The 15,847-nt window shown below is 48.9% G+C and overlaps 1 protein-coding gene across 1 annotated transcript in view; it reads left to right on the top strand.

Annotated features, from left to right (window-relative positions):
* VPS4B (vacuolar protein sorting 4 homolog B) overlaps nt 1-15,847 on the top strand; it is a 300,050-nt gene that overhangs the window by 95,406 nt on the left and 188,797 nt on the right. Inside the window, exon 5 of the mRNA XM_085606937.1 lies at nt 12,256-12,375. Coding sequence (XP_085463063.1) covers nt 12,256-12,375 — 120 coding nt within the window. The remainder of the gene's footprint in view (nt 1-12,255; nt 12,376-15,847) is intronic.

The raw sequence follows: 15,847 nt of genomic DNA, 5'->3' as shown, positions 1-15,847 counted from the left end.
CATCCATCCATCCACTAGCCCACCCACATACTCAGGGGCCACACTCTCTATAGTGAAGTTGCTTTCATCAGACACCTTTAGCTTTATGCTCTCTCCAAGGTTATTGCATTTTTAAAATGAAAAATGAACAAACTTAAAGTTCAAGGACCACCTTTTTCTCGACTGTTGCGTGGAAGTGCCGTACTTAAACCACACAAGTTCAAATGTATGTTATTACATAAAGGCTCCAGCACAAGGATAAGTCTCTTAACATTTCCAAACGGTTTTATATTTTTGGGCCGGTATGAAGGGTTTAAGATTTAAAAGGATTCTAATTATTTATTGAATACTTCGGGGGCGTTACCAAGCATCATGGCCGACAGGACGAGAGCCTCCGATCTCCCAGCTGGCCTGCCCAGTAATCCTGCAACATGCTGCAGTTACGATCCTGAGATCAGCCAAGAATCTTCCTGGCAGTTGTCTGAAGCCTAATAAACACCGCAGCCTCGACCTGGGCAGGATGACACCGATTTGGAGCTGGAGGCCGACTTGCAGGTGGCTGAGTGCGGCGGCCTGCTGGGTTGCATTGCGGGGCCAGACGGCCAGCAGAACAACAAATCCACCAAGGGGACCGGGAGCTCTGCTGGGGCGAGAGGCTTCCCCCGTGAAGATGACCCTGAACTTCTGCGGCCTGGTTGGAGGGGGCCGGGGCCAACATCGGGGTCATTGAGTCAGACCCCACCTGGTTTCACTACGGGCAGGGAGTGCCGTGTGTAGCAGTGCAGCGTTGGGCTGCGACTGCTCTGTGTTGGAGGCCCAGCTATCTGCGGAGCCGGAGAGGGGAGCCCCCGCTGGGGGTGAAACAGAACACAGGGACACACATCCCCGCAGGAACAAAGCTGGGACCGGGGAGATGGAGCAAAGGCCTGCGGAAACTGGGCTGGGCCTGCCCCAGAGTGGAGACCAGGAGATTCCCAGGACATCAGGCGGGGCTCTGGGGCCAGACCAGTGCCCGGATTAGGAAAACTAGAGGCAGCCCCTTGCTGCCTTAGCGGTCATCAGGTGAGAGGGTGCCCGTGCGTCCCAGAACTGGTACGGGGTGAGAGAACCTGGGGACCAGGCTCGTCCTCCCATCTTGGACGGACGGACAAGACTGCGCTCCTGCGATAGCGATGACAGGGAGCGCTGTCTGAGGACGTGCAGCATCGGGCCGCGGCTGGCTGGTGTTGGTGGGCCAAAGAATCACTGGGGCCTGCATCCGGGAGCCACACATGGCAGAGAATCAGCCCACCTGGGCCTGCTGCCCTGTTAAAAACAAGCGAAAGTGATCGCGAAAGTAAAAGAACGGCAGTCGCATGCGGGATTTTGTAAATGTATGTGTTTACCTGTCAAAACCGGCACAGTTTGCCAGCGCCACCGGAGGTTGACGGCCGCAATTTCACTCTTCGGTTTTGCAAACAGACAAGGCAGGGGTCAGGAGGAGGTATCATCCTGCTGGGGAATTGTGTGTGGGAATTGAAGCACGGAGAGAGGCACGCAAGGCTTAATGAGCCTTGACAGAAACCCACATGGCGGCTGCGCGCGTGCACGCTCGCGTTAATGCAAGCGCTAGGCCACCAAAGCCTGTGGCAGCACTTTGAAAACCCACACACTAAATTTCTCGCAGAGCAGCGCATGCGCTGGCTCAGCGAGACCTAAAAAAGGACATGGCTACTAGCCCTGCTTATCTTGGCCCTCAGTCCCCTCCACCTCCATCTTCTCCAGAGTTACCGATTCAAGATCCCTTACACATAACACCTCGGGGATCTCCACATACACGGCCTCAAGGGAATGATACTGATGAAGACACTAATTTACCTGTAGACCCATGGAATGATTACACCATTGACCCTCCAGGGGATACAGACCCAGACCTTACCCCGCAAAACCATCGCCACCAGATGATATCATGGCTTATCAAGAACGTATTTCTAGAACAGCAGAGTATCATGGGGGACCTTACATAAAGAGTCCTTAGAAAACTTTTTATTTGAAACCCTTTGGTCCACACCCAGGTCAAGTCAAACACATCCTATGCTAAAGGGCATGATGAGGCATGCAGATGACCTCTTCAAAGAACCAGTGCAAGCACGTACTGTCTGTCTGTCTGTCTGTCTGTCTGTCTGTCTGTCTGTCTGTCTGTCTGTCTGTCTGTCTGTCTGTCTGTCTGTCTGTCTGTCTGTCTCGCAAGAGGGCAATTCACAAACATCTGGTGATGCTCCTCCCCCAGACAAGCTAGGTACCACAGGGCACACTGGGAAGAGATGGAGCAACTGCTCCAATATCTCTCAACGAACACAAAAGCAAAGCACAAGAGTTAGTTCAAAGAAGGCAAACTCATTTCTAACTCGTCTATTAGATGTGCTCTATATGCCGCTGACACCACGGCTAGAGAGAAAAATACTAGCATTCTTCTCAGAAGGCATGCATGGCTTAGGATTTTGGTGTTTTAACCTGAGGTTCAGCAATCTATTTTAAACACCCCTTTTGACAAAAAAAAACCTGTTTGTTGCTGGGACCCGATTGTCACCCCACCTGTGTCAGAAGCATACAAATCTCTCCTTCCCACATGGTTGGGGGAAGTACTCCCCCATTTAAAGGCCTCCTCCTATACCTGTAACAGAGGTTGGGCCAGCTTTTCTGAGTAGGTTTGATAAAATTCCAGAGGAAACCCCTCTTCCCCCCGGCGCTTTTGCCCTAGGGAGCTCTCACAGCGCAACTAGGATCTCTTCAAGTGACAACCTTGCCGCCAGCTCCTTCATCCCCTCTGGCGGGAGGCGTGTCTGCGCCAGTCCCTGCAGGAAGGGGACATCCCATCTACATTCGAGGTCAATTAACCCCAAATTCCCTAGTCATGTCTAATACAACAAAAAGGGCCAACTCCCAAACATTAGGAGAGGTGCCACCTCCGGACAAGGAATCTAAATTATTAGATGCTTTTGGAAAACGGGTAGGTGCCTAAGCATCTAATCATTTGTGCATAGCTATTAGGCTCTATTAGCTAAATACAATCGGACCCATTGGGGCTTTTACAAACAACCACATATTGTTGGTCCTTTCAGAGGCCTACCTATAAGCAAAGTGCAAGATCCGCCTCCTCTGACACCGGGCAGTATATAACCAGGATTTGCAATGCAATAGGTCTTGCATTACTGAATGTTTGGAGATGGGGTGGCGGGCCCTTGCTTTCGTGAGGATCACCTCTTTAGTTTTAAAGTCCTGAAAACACACAAGTATGTCCACTGGAGGGCTGCTGGGCGCCCAGGGCGGGCCGACCCTGTGCGCTCTATCCAAGATGATCTCAGCGCCATCCGGAGCCGCCAAGATATGGCGGAATAGGCCCATGGTGAATGCAAAGAGATCTTTGGTGTCGTCCGATGTTTTCACTCCTCGTGTCCGGATGTTATGTCTGCGAGACCTATTTTCCAAGTCCTCCAGATGGGTCTGGACATCAAGGTGCTGGTCCCGCAAGCGGAGAATCTCCTGCTGGAGCGTATTCATGTCTGACACAGTAGCGTCACTCCTTTCTTCCAATGTCGCTACACGCTCCCCCACTTCCTCAACATCCCTGTGGATCTCTTTTATCTCAGCGGTGAGATTTGCCTTCACCGTCTGCAAGTCCGCTCTTAGAGTGTGGAAGAGGGATTCCATAAACGCCTTGGTGACCGGTTCATCCCCAGTGCCGGGAGATTGTTGCGTGGCCGCCATCTTGGGGGTTGCGCCGGTAATGCTGGGGAGAGAGTGAGCGCGCCCAAATATGTCCATCAGAGGCTTTTGTTTTCTCGTCCTGGATAAGGGCATAGTCGTACGGTCTCCGTTAAATGACCGGAGCCGAAAGGCGCGTCAAGGCTGCCACCAGGTGTTGGGGAGCGCCAGGATGTGAACTCCAATGGAGGTGAGGCAAGCTCTTGAGCAGTTCGCGATCTGTCCCCCGCTGCAGCCCAGCAGGGCTAATGGTAATGCCTCGTGGGGGTAATCGCATTTTCCAACCAAAATTATAGGGGGAAGGGATCCATGCGCACCCAAGGGCCGATGTCCGGTTGCGACATACCTTCTATCCCGCCTGCATGTCCACTGGTTCTCCTTTCAGCCTCCGTCGTCCGCTCCAGGCGAGTACCGGTTCAATTGCCTCTCAGGCCGACTCCTCTCCACCATGCGGGGCCCGGGATGGCCACCCGGGTCCCTCTCCGCTGGTTCACCGGAGGGCAAGGGGCAGGGCCTCCCACCAAGCCCACTATCTCCGCGCTTTGCTCCATCTCCGGTGCGCCTCAGTCCCGCCACCTCCAGGGCCACCACCCCGACGTCCAGTTGGGACCGCGCCCTCGTGCGGCGGACGAGTGGTTAGGCCTCAATGCGCTCTCGATACAGCGTCGCGGCTCACTTCGCCGCCTAAATCCAGGAAGGGGACGAGGGCCCTGCCGTCTCCGCCGCCGAGCCCCGGGCCACCCCGGCAGCAGGAGGAAAACAACTCACGGGGCACAAGTGCAGGAGCAAGTCACAGGAGCACCAATTCGGCGAGGCGCTCCAGCCGTTACCGCCAAATATCTCCACTCAGGCCGACTCCAGGGGGTTCTCGTCACGGCACCCCCCGGGTGCAGGGGCAGCCTCCAGCGCTGGTTCAGGCATCGCCCACGTGGGAGACTGACAGGTCCCACTCCGGCTCCACCGAGGCCCGGGATGCAGGCCGTCTCGGGGCGTCCGGCGAGCCCCAGGAGTCGCGCAGTCGGCGACATCCGCTCCTCTTCCGCCGTCCAGGCCTCCGTGGCCCACAGGACCCAGCGAGGGCGGCTCGCATACGGGGCGGCAGGTCGCTGGGCAGAGGCCGGTATTGCGGAAGCTGGCCTCGGCGGTCCTCACTCAGGGCCGCCGCATTGGTGAAGCCTCAGCAAAGCGCCACCCGCTGCAGGCCGGGCCGTCTCCCCGTCTCCGGGCCGCTAGAAGCAACTGACCATCGCCGCTCCTCACGACAGTCTAGGTCAGCGGGACACCGGGGCAGCCTTCCACCAGTGCCGGTAGCCATCCACGGGTCTCACAGAAGCTATTTGAAGCTAATTTCGGTGGACGGCGGGCAGGAGCTCCGGAAAGCGCGTCCTACCTCGCCGCCATTTTGGCCACTTCCCTAAAAAGATTTTTAAACTAGTCCTGCCATAGGAGATCACACTGGATTTGGTATCTGTTCACTCCATAACTCATTAGCAAGCTTAAATTCACCATCCACCACCTCTTCTATAGCCCAGTACCAGTGTGAGACCTTCTTCTTCCCTACTGGCCTCTCGACTAACTGATGCTCAAGACTGTTTCCCCCACCTATAGATTTCTTCGGTCTTATCTGTGATTGAACCCAGCTTTGTAACTGGATATACTTAAATCTTGAGAGGCCGCTGCCCACCCTTTTCTTTCTTCTTTTTTTTTTTTTTTTTTTGTAACTTCCCATGTGTGTTTCCCCACTAACCAGATCTCCCCATACTTTTAGCCCGGCCTCTTTTAAGTGGTATCGCCAGCCTGTCCTGGAGGCATTCCGGCGAGCCTGGTGAATTCCAAAGTGGCGCTAGGTTTGAGGAGTAATTGAGACCTACCAGATTTTTTAACCTTGCCCAAATTCTGGCACCTGAAGGACCTTAAGTTTGACTTTCTTAAAAAAATGTTGGTCCCCAAATTTGAACATGAAGCCTTCTTCCGGTAGACCAGCCCCTGTCTCCTCCCCTAGTGCTAGCAGGCCTTTTTAATAACATCCGGGAGTGTTAAAGCTGAAATGGCCAGGCATAATACTGTAGGTCAGGTAACGCGAGACCTCCTTTCTCTCTCCCATGCCTTAGTTTTTTCCAGGCTATTGTGGTGGTTCTATATGCCCAGATAAAGGAGTTTATTTCCTGCTGGAATTTGTCTATGGTGCGTTTATCGAAGTGAAGGGGTATTGTATTAAAGAAGAAAGTGATCTTAGGTAGTATCGTCAATTTAACCAGATTCACCCTTCCCAAGATGGATAAGGGGAGGTGGGCCCATGACTTCATCGGTTTATGACATTCCCGGAGGACTCGTGCTAAGTTAGTTTCTGCGTTTTTTTTTCTGTCTTGGACGATTCTAACCCCTAGGTAACGCATGCTGGGACTGATCTGGTGTGGCGTGCTCGTGATGTTCCAAGTCATGATCTCAGTCTTCCCAGCATTTACCTCATATACCGAGACCTGCCCAAATTCCTCTGCCAGTCTGATGACTGCCGGGAGGGATGTATCCAAGTCTGCTGAAAGTATCAGGATGTCATCCGCAAACAAGGCCACTCTCCTCTTCCAGTCCCTGTGTCTGAAAGACTTAATCCTAGGATCTTCCCTGAGCCTCTGCGCAAAAGGCTCAAAATACATATCAAACAACAGGGGGCAGCCCTGTCGTGTCCCCCTAGTTATCCTAAATGCCTTAGTCAGACTTCCGGTAACCAAAAGCCTGGCCGACGGTACTTGATACAGCAGCTGTATGGTACGGCAAAACTTGTCACCCAGATTAAATCTTACAATGACTCCCGACAGGAAGATCCAATTTACAATGTCGAAAGCCTTGGTGGCATCCAGAGTTAAAGCTGCTAGAGGAAGTGAATAGGTGGAAGCGATATCAGGGCTCGGCAAATCCACTCGCCCGCTCGCATTTGTGAGGTAGAATTAATGAGGACGAGCTATTTTTAGGTCCTACTCGCCCTTTCTGGCGAGTAGGAAAACAAACTAACTTTTATCCTCTGTCTTTAAAAACGGAGCAAATGTGACAAGTTAACAAGATTTAAAGGCATTTTTATTGCTCACAAAGCTAATGAGCAATAAAGATGCCTTTAAATCTTGTTAACTTGTCACATTTGCTCCGCTTTCAGAGACGGAGGTCAAGTAGGATGAAGTTAGGTCGAGGAGATGTTTGAAGGTACTAGACCTGCAGGACTAGTAAAATTTTTCGGATTTTTCGAGCTCTGAATATCTATTACACCGACCAGATAGTATTTGAGGTCTGCCAATTGTCTCCCTTTCACAAACCCTTTCTGGTCGGGGTGAAGGATGTCATTCGCGACCATCCCCAGCCTAGTTGCTAAAATGGAAGTAAAGATTTTATAATTGCCGTTTAAAAGCGATCTGGGTCGATATGAACCTCAACTGGCTGGATTTTTACCTAGTTTCAAACTCAGGACTACCGTAGCATCATTCCATGATTCAGGAGGGCTAATTCCCTCCTCCAAAAAAATCTTGTTGAATAGTTGGGTTAATACTGGAATTATGCCCTCCCCAAGTATCTATATAGTTCAGCCGGTAGTCCGTCCAGTCCGGCAGCTTTACCCCTTTTACATCCCGCCATAGCCTTTCTCACTTCCTCCTGCGTAATGGCTTGTTCCAGATCCATCTGTTGCTTGGAGCTAATGGGTGTTAAAGTGGTTCTCTCCAACCATGCTTGTGCTTTAAGTCTATCTTCTGTGCAGGTCTCTTTGTATATCTCTTGAAGATATTCCAAAAAGGCCTCACCAATGCATTAATCCGAAGATATGGAGGCTACACCGTTTCTCCCAGTGTTTTTTTTTTTTTTTATATGGTTCCGGAGCTGGTCTGCTTTGATTTTCCATGCAAGAAACTTTCCTGCTCCTTCCCCATACTCAAAGTGGGTGATCTTACTTGCCTCCCATCTGCGCATGAGCCTCCCTTGGAGAATGCCCTCCAGCTGTTCCTTTAATATTTTGAGTTTAACCAAATCTTCCTTCAAGCCGATACCAGCCTGGCTATTCATTTTTGACTCCACTTCCCTCATTTCTGCCTCCAAAGCTGAAGTCTCTTCTCTATATTTTTTACACCTGTAGCTCGACCTATTAGTTATGATACCCCTCAAAACAGCTTTGTTAGTGTCCCATACTATAGTGATATCGGCTGTACCCAAATTAGTCTCTAAGAATAGATTAGTTTCCCTAGAGAGGGAGCCTGTCTCATCCTCTTCAAGTAGTAATGAACGATCAAAGGACCACGCTCTAGCCTGCTGTAACTGTGTACAATCAAGGGCTAATAAAATGCCAGAGAAGTCCGACAGGTGTGATGGCAGGTATTTTATGTCTCTAACTATATCCCTAAGATTGTAGCTGAGCAGAATGTAATCAATTCTTGACTTATGTTTATATTTAAAATTCCTATAAGATACCCCCAGTTGTTGGCCTGACCTTTCCCTCCATATATCACAAAGGCCTGTTTGGGACATTGTCAGGAGTGACGCCCTAGATCTAGAGGGGGCTATTGCTCTGCTATTTGGGGATTTATCTAATTTGTGGTCGAGAACAATATTAAAATCTCCTGCCCATATCACTGGCTCTGGGAAATCCAGGAGATGTGAAAAAATTGATTTAAGACAAGAGGGGTCATCCTGGTTCGGGCCATAGTACCCAACCAAGGTAAAGAGGATACCCATTAAAGTAATCTTCAGTATCAGCCACCTCCTCCCCTGGATCACCCCTATGTTGTAAAATCTGGACTTTAGCTTGCTTTTTGAAGAAAATTAACACCCCTCTGATATTAGCTGTCTGGTCGGTACAGATAAAAGAATCCACCCATTTCTGGGTTCTAAGTCTTTCTTTCATCCCTGTCTCAAGAAGAGGAGTCTCCTGGATGACAATGACCTGCGCTGAGGAATCTACGTGACCTCACGCGCAGGCCATTTACATTCCAGGACAAGATCTGGAGTATTGTCATGTTATTTTGAAGATTACTGATCCGATCCTCACTAGACCAAGGCGGAGACAGCATCTGGTTCCTTGCAGTCCAACCAACTCTATCCAAGCTGAAATTAACAGGTCTAAAAGATCTAAGACGAATGAGGTAATTTTATTTTGTATCCCCCTGTGCTCCCCAACCCCCCTCCCATCCCTTGGAGAACCCTTTCCCCATTTGTCTGGACCAGGTGTTGTCCAGATATTGCTTCTGTAATCTACCCCCCCACCCCTATTCCGAATATATGTTACCCTTTTAAAAGTTTCTCCTAATCAAACACAAAGTGTTGTGAACAAAAAACATAAAGAGTAAAAATTAGTGTTTCTTGCGCGACCTGAGAGGCCCAAGGGACCTCCAAGATTTGCAATTTTCTGAATTTTTACGTTTTTTCTTCCCAGTCTTATTTATGCAGAGTCCGAAAACTTATTCCCCAGCCTATCAGACCTTTAGATGATATGATCCGATAGTTACAATATAAAGCAATGTGAAGCTCTACTCTGCCCTACACTGTATTTCTCTTTCCTGAATCTCCATTAGGGCGACCCGACCAGGTTTTCCATAAGGGCCTATGGGACCTCTTTGCTAATAGTATCAAGCAATTCATCTGCCGCCTGAGCTGATCTGATGTTATGCATTTTGTTATTATACATAACTTTTAAGAAGGCCGGGAATTTGAGTTGTACTACTGCGCCGATTTTCTTGAAGTTGTCCATCCTTATACCAAGTTCCCACTGCCTGTCTAGGGTGACTTTCGAGAGATCCGAGCAAACTTTGAAAGAGAAATCCCTGCTCCTTAGCGTTTTTGTCTTCAAAGCCAAGTTAAAGATCTTTTCTTTAACTGCGTAAGTAAGGCAGTTAATAAGAATCTTCCTTGGCTTTGCCCTATTTGGATTCAGGCGGAAAGGGTCCCTGTGAACTCTTTGTATATCTTTTTCCAGGAACTCGGTTGACTCTTCAAGTGGCAGAACTTCCTTAATCAATTTAACAATGAAAGCCTTAAGATCTAACCCTTCTTTTCTCTCTGGAACGTTCATAACGCGAAAGTTATTCCTGCAGGAGTTGTTTTCAAGCGTCTCCATTCTATCTCACAGAGCAGCTTCCCCTCTTTGTAGGTCCTCGATCTTGGACTCTGCTGTTCCCTAAATTAGCTTTGAGTTCGTCTACAGAGTGCTCTAGGGACTCTGTTCTAGAGTTTAGGAGATCCACCTTCTTCCCTAGAATCTCACATGAGTTCCTTATCTCCTTGATTCGCAGCTGATGCCGCAAAACCTTGCTTAATGGCCTCCTTTAATGAGGCAACAGAGCTTCCATAGAGACTAGAGGGGGCCCAGTCTGCTCCTGAAACCGATGTCCTATCTCGGCCCCATCAATAGTTTGATCAATAGTTTGACTAATGACCGGCTGGGCTCTGGATGCCTGGTTCTTGACGCCCCCCCCCCCCCCCACATCAGATCAGAAATCGCCATGGGTATGTCATTCTGACTGAGTGAGGCGCCGGTGGGCTCCATATTATCTGGGGATATGCCTAATACTAAGCCAGTGGGGCCAGAGGAACAAATATCAAAGTCCACTCTCAGGTCCTCTCCCTGCTTTGTGATAATCAATATCTCAGGTTGCACCCTAAAAAGGAACCTCAATGAGGGGGAAACTTTAACTTTGCTATGTGTAGAGATATTTTTGTGTCCCCCCCCCCCCCCTCCCTTGTGCTCCTACCCTTAATCTGATAGGTTTGAAAGCCAGAGCCGTCACTTGACGCGCTGGGGATACTAGGGGTACTCTTGTTATTAGCCCCTTCCAAAGCTTGCACCTTCTCTAGCTCACTTCCTGGTCCCCCACTTTCCTTCTCCTTAGGTGTCCCCTTGCTATTGCCAGGCACCCCCCCCCCCCCCCCCCCCCGCAGTCAACTTTGGGCCGGTTGAAGCAAGCAAAGTAATCGGGGGGGGGGGGGGGGAAGAGAGCTTCCAGCTCTGCCGGGATGACTCCGAGCACACCTCCTGCTCGACCAGCACCTGCCGCACCGAAGAAGTGACTGATACTGGTGCTGCTGACCCGGAGGAGCCCGCGAGCCGCCGCGCCTCAGCTCCAGTGTGGCCGTGCACCAACGCGGAAAGCAGGGCTGGCGGGAAGCACCGGGGGACTCCGCAAGCATTCACCTCTCCACTGAACTTCAGCCAAACTGCTGCACACTGCGCCCCCGATCTCCTGGAAATCTCCATGGGGAGAAACACAGCTCAAATGCCAGATAACATCATGCTAATGAGAGCAGGGATGGGGGTAGATAGCCTTGACACGCGCGGCTGCTCAACTAGCAGACTCCATGTTCTCCGCTGTATGTGATCCTCGGTACAGTGTGTTTATTATTAAGAAAACATTTCCTCAGTTTAGGCACAGACAGATGGTGATTTATCCTGAACGTGTTCACTTTTTTACTAAGTGCAGAAGGCACATATGCAACTCAAGTCTCTTGTTTCCCCATTGAGCAATTTAGCTAATAAATTGTGTATTTCAGTTTGAAAAAATGCATGACAAAGCCTCAGCATTTTGGTTTACTAAGAATTGCTAGTAACAGAGCTGTTAGATACTGATCCTAATTTTGGGTGTGGCATGTTTCAGAAGTGCAGGATGTATATTATTGAGAATTTGAACAGAGGGAAGCTTGGCACAACAATATTTTTGTACCGCTTGTCCATGTTACTTTAACATTCCCGAACGTATAAAAGTATATAATTTATCTTCATTAGTCATTAATTATTTTTCATCAGTCTTGCATCCACCTAAGGCTTGATTTCTCATCCTTTTTGTCCATTTTTTGTAAAATTGTTATTTGGACTTTCAGCTTCCCATGTTCACTGGCAGGTCAGACCTATAGACTTTCAAGACATGGTAATGAATTCTCTGCCTGGTCCACAAAAATTACTCGGAGATTCCCTGTTTGTCCTGAGAGCTTTATCTATAAAGGTGATGCTGTGGTGTAGCATAGTGTGTTTACATCAATTGGAGAATTTCTACTAAACACCCTTTACACAACCTGAATTACTTGCACTGTGCAGCTGTGTATTCATTTGAAAGTCTGGGTTGATACCTTTGTTAAAGTCTGCTTCTTGTAGGTACTTAACCCCACCCAAAGGCTTTAATATAACATTTCTCCTTGCTAGTTTATTTGAGGCAGAGATTGTTAAAAGAATGCATATGTACTGGCTGTACTAAAGCTGCCAGTAGACATGCAGGTTTTACCATTACAAACTGTGAGGTGGAAACTGATGTAATTGTTAACTCCATCACTTAAGTACTTTTCAGCCTTTGGATCCTCAATGGCATCTTTCTGATTTGTCCAACCGCCTTTGGATTAATTGTACACCTGTTGTAACATTTTAAATTAAGCCTGTAGTAGTTGGATTCATTGTAGTTAGCCTTTCAAAATTGTCGAAGGTGAAGGGATAGAATGAAATTGAGCTAAACATTGCTTTGCAAGGAAAAGCATCATTATGTTTTTTGCAGCTATTGAACTGATTTCTCTTTATAGGTGCCATTGTTATAGAGAAGCCGAATATAAAGTGGAATGATGTTGCAGGTCTTGAAGGGGCAAAAGAAGCACTTAAAGAGGCTGTGATTCTGCCTATTAAGTTTCCCCATCTGTTTACTGGTAAGTTATCCCAATGTCTCAAAGTAGTTTAAGATTAAGTCCAATCTGAGCCGAATTTTTACTTTTATATCTTGCATGTGCTTATCAGTTTGTCTATGTTTACATGATGTCAACCAGTAGGCTAGACTTGCTGGGTTTATTGAAAAGGGAGTATATAAAAGATTTTACAACATGCTTTTTTTTCACAACACTAACAACAAAAGTACAATTTGATCTTCTTTGTGAAGAAATTGACCTTGGATCAGGCACCAGAGCTTCTACAATTACAGCATTGCCTGAGGAGATGTCTTGGTTCTCCACGCTGGACGTTAGCAACATCGCCGATATTGGAATATCTCCATATTTGGGGTCGACACAAGGGAGTTGTATCGAACTATATTCCACTTTAACTAATCACCTGTACTCGGAGCCACTTCTTAAAGCTCTTTACGAGAATTGGCAAGCACGCCTACATATTACCATAGACAAACATGCCTGGCCAGACATACTGGAAGCCCTAGATAAAAACACTTGTGAGACGCGCCTGAAATTCAGTCTTTTTAAAACTTTACTTGACTGGTACTGGACACCATTAAAATTACAACGAGCAGGACTACTATCGCACTCTAAATGTTGGAGATGTTCTGAAACTAACTGCAACCTTCCCCATATACTCTGTGAATGCCTCTCTTTAAAATATTTTTGGACACAAATGGGAAATCTACTTAAGGAGACTAAGTGAGAAAGTGGCTCTGTATATACTGTTCCCAAATAGGTACAGGGTGTACAGAGTCCACAGTCACCCGAGGCTTGGCAGAGGCTAAAGTTAGATATAACCTTACTCTCTAAAGTGGTAGCTTGGTCGAGCAGTAAGGCAGTATCAGAGGACAGTGTAAAGCATTTGTTGTACACACTCAGTCAGCAAATGGTTTCACACACTCAATAACTGAACTCTAGGCCAATGGTTTATATATAAAAAATATATGCTTGTTTTATTTTAGAACCAACAATTGGATTTAAAATATACTTTCTCAGAATGAGATGCTTTATATAAATACTTTTGCAATATGCAATTGACTTTTGTAAACAGTTACAAGTGGTTGCCATAGGCAACACTATTTTAAACACAATAATGCATTGAGTTCAATGGAAGTTTCATGTTATTTGCCACAGATTACTTTTAGAATTACTTTTGGAATTCCAGGACTGGATCCTAGATTCAGTCCTGGGTAAGTACTTGGAATCAAGTGATAAAAGTCGACTTAATTACTGTGATGATTTTTAGACAATATTTTGCTATTTTAAAAGATGACTTATTAAATATCTCATAGAAAACAGTCAGTGATTCCCTATGGCAGAAAATTCAAGTTACAGGTATAGTATGTTCTCCTTACTTTTGTAATCCAGTACTGGGTGCCTAGACTGGGACCTTTATCCAAAACAGGTAAGTAATTAAATTTTCAGGTTCGAGGCATGTGGGCTGCTGAATTCATATCTGTGCATAGATCGCCGCCTAGTGTTGGGTCCGGATGTTTGCACGTTGTTGTCCTGGAAGAGTCTTCGAAGTATCCTTGGATAGGTGACTCCTCCCCTGGACTACAGTGCGCATGGTCATCCTCTCCATCCTCAGATTGTTTTTTTCCGCCATTGGGTTCGGATGTGCTATCTTAGCTCAAGTTAGGAAAATATTTGGTCGAGGCCAAAAGGCCTTTAGTTCGCGTCGGTACTGTTTATCGATCGGGTTTCGATAGAATTTTGTTAGTTTACTAACTTTCAGCACCGACTTCTTTCGCATTTACCAGTCCATCGACTACTTCGACGATGGAATCCAGGACGCCATTCAAAAGGTGTCCGGTATGCAATGCGAAGTACCCACACATCGACGTCCATCCGGTGTGCAACAAATGCCTTTCGCCGGACCACGACGAATCGACATGCATGGCCTGTGCCCGGTTCCGTTCCAAGAAGACTCTAAGGAACCGAAGAGCGGCGAGACTCGAGGCGCGGCACGCGGCACCGGCCCCAACAGACATCTTCGACGAAGCCGACGTCGAAGAATTAGAAGTCATACCCTCCAGTCCCGTTTCCGAACACGACCCCGGATCGGACGAGGGCGACGAGTCACTCTTCCACAGAGGTGAAGACGACACCGAGGTAGGAGACGACGAGGAGGCCTTAGGGGCCGAAGAGAGTAGCTCCAATGATGAACAAGGCCTACCTGTTCAAACCGAAGAAACACCAGCGCCACAGCCTTTGGCTCCGGTCGAGGGATCGCCTTCGGGCCTTACCCGAGACCCATCCTGTAGTTCTTCGGCCCCGCCCTCGGGCCCGGCCTCGGACGTTCAGCGGCAGCCATTGCTGCATAAGCCAGCTGGTTTCCCTACCACAAAACCGAAACCGAAAGCTGCTCCGGTTCATCCGAAACCGAAACTGAAAGTGGCGCTGGTCGGATCGAGGCCTTCCACGCCTTCGACGCCAGCGCAACGCGTCGGCACCGACCGCACCAAGAGGGACTTCGGTGCCGAACTGGAGTCGGGCGACATCTGAGTCGACAAACGGAAAAAGGCCATCGGCACCGAGAAACCTACTCGGCTACCGACGCCAACGACACCGAGGGCAATACCGCCTGCTTCGCCTCGCGTCGCTCCCTCGACGACGCCGAAGCCTCACGTATCGAGGGCGTCGACGGTGATCTCCACACCTCGACTCGAGGACCCGCCGGCACCGAAAAAATCCACGCCCGGCTCTACGAACCTGCCCGGTGCCAAAGCCTCAAAGACGCCCCAAGTGCGGCCTGCTGCGACGCAAAGCAACAAAACCGCGGCGGCCCTCAAAGACCCGTCGGGTTCCGGCCCGATCGGAGCTCCAGCAACCTCTACGGGGCCAGCCAACATTACCTTCGGCTTGCCTCCGTCAACAATCCCGAAGATGTTCCAACTCAGGACACGGGTTACCCAGACTCCGGTTCCACCGGACGAGACGTCTCCGTCACGTGTCATCGACGCCGACACTGGCAGGATGATTCTCCACGACCGAAGAATAACTTCGGAACCGCCATTGGACCCTTTCAGGATCCCACTAAAAAGGAAGCTGCCTGTGGAATCGGAACCTCTCCTTTACGAACCGTTCCATTCCTCCTACCAGGATCCACACCGGTTCTCCCCCACACGCTCCGACACGGATGCATTGGAGGACTACATGGATGACCAAGCACCCTACCATGTAGACACAGACCCTGATGACCAGCAGGACCCTGATCAAACTTGGGGCGACCCTGCAGACCCCAGTGCACCTCTCGATACACAGGACCCACAACTCTATGGGGCAAAAACATCTCCCACGGAGGATACTGCGGCGTTCAACGCTCTTATTGAACGTGCTGCAAATAACCATGGGGTACAGCTTCACTCAGATACCATCGAGGATGACTTTCTAATGGACACTTTTGCATCCTCAGAAAGACATGTAAAAACTCTGCCAATGCTGAAGGGGG

This window comes from Triturus cristatus, chromosome 5_2 (genome assembly GCF_964204655.1).
Source record: "Triturus cristatus chromosome 5_2, aTriCri1.1, whole genome shotgun sequence".
NCBI classification, from domain to species: domain Eukaryota; kingdom Metazoa; phylum Chordata; class Amphibia; order Caudata; family Salamandridae; genus Triturus; species Triturus cristatus.
This window is presented reverse-complemented; position numbering and strand designations above follow the sequence as displayed.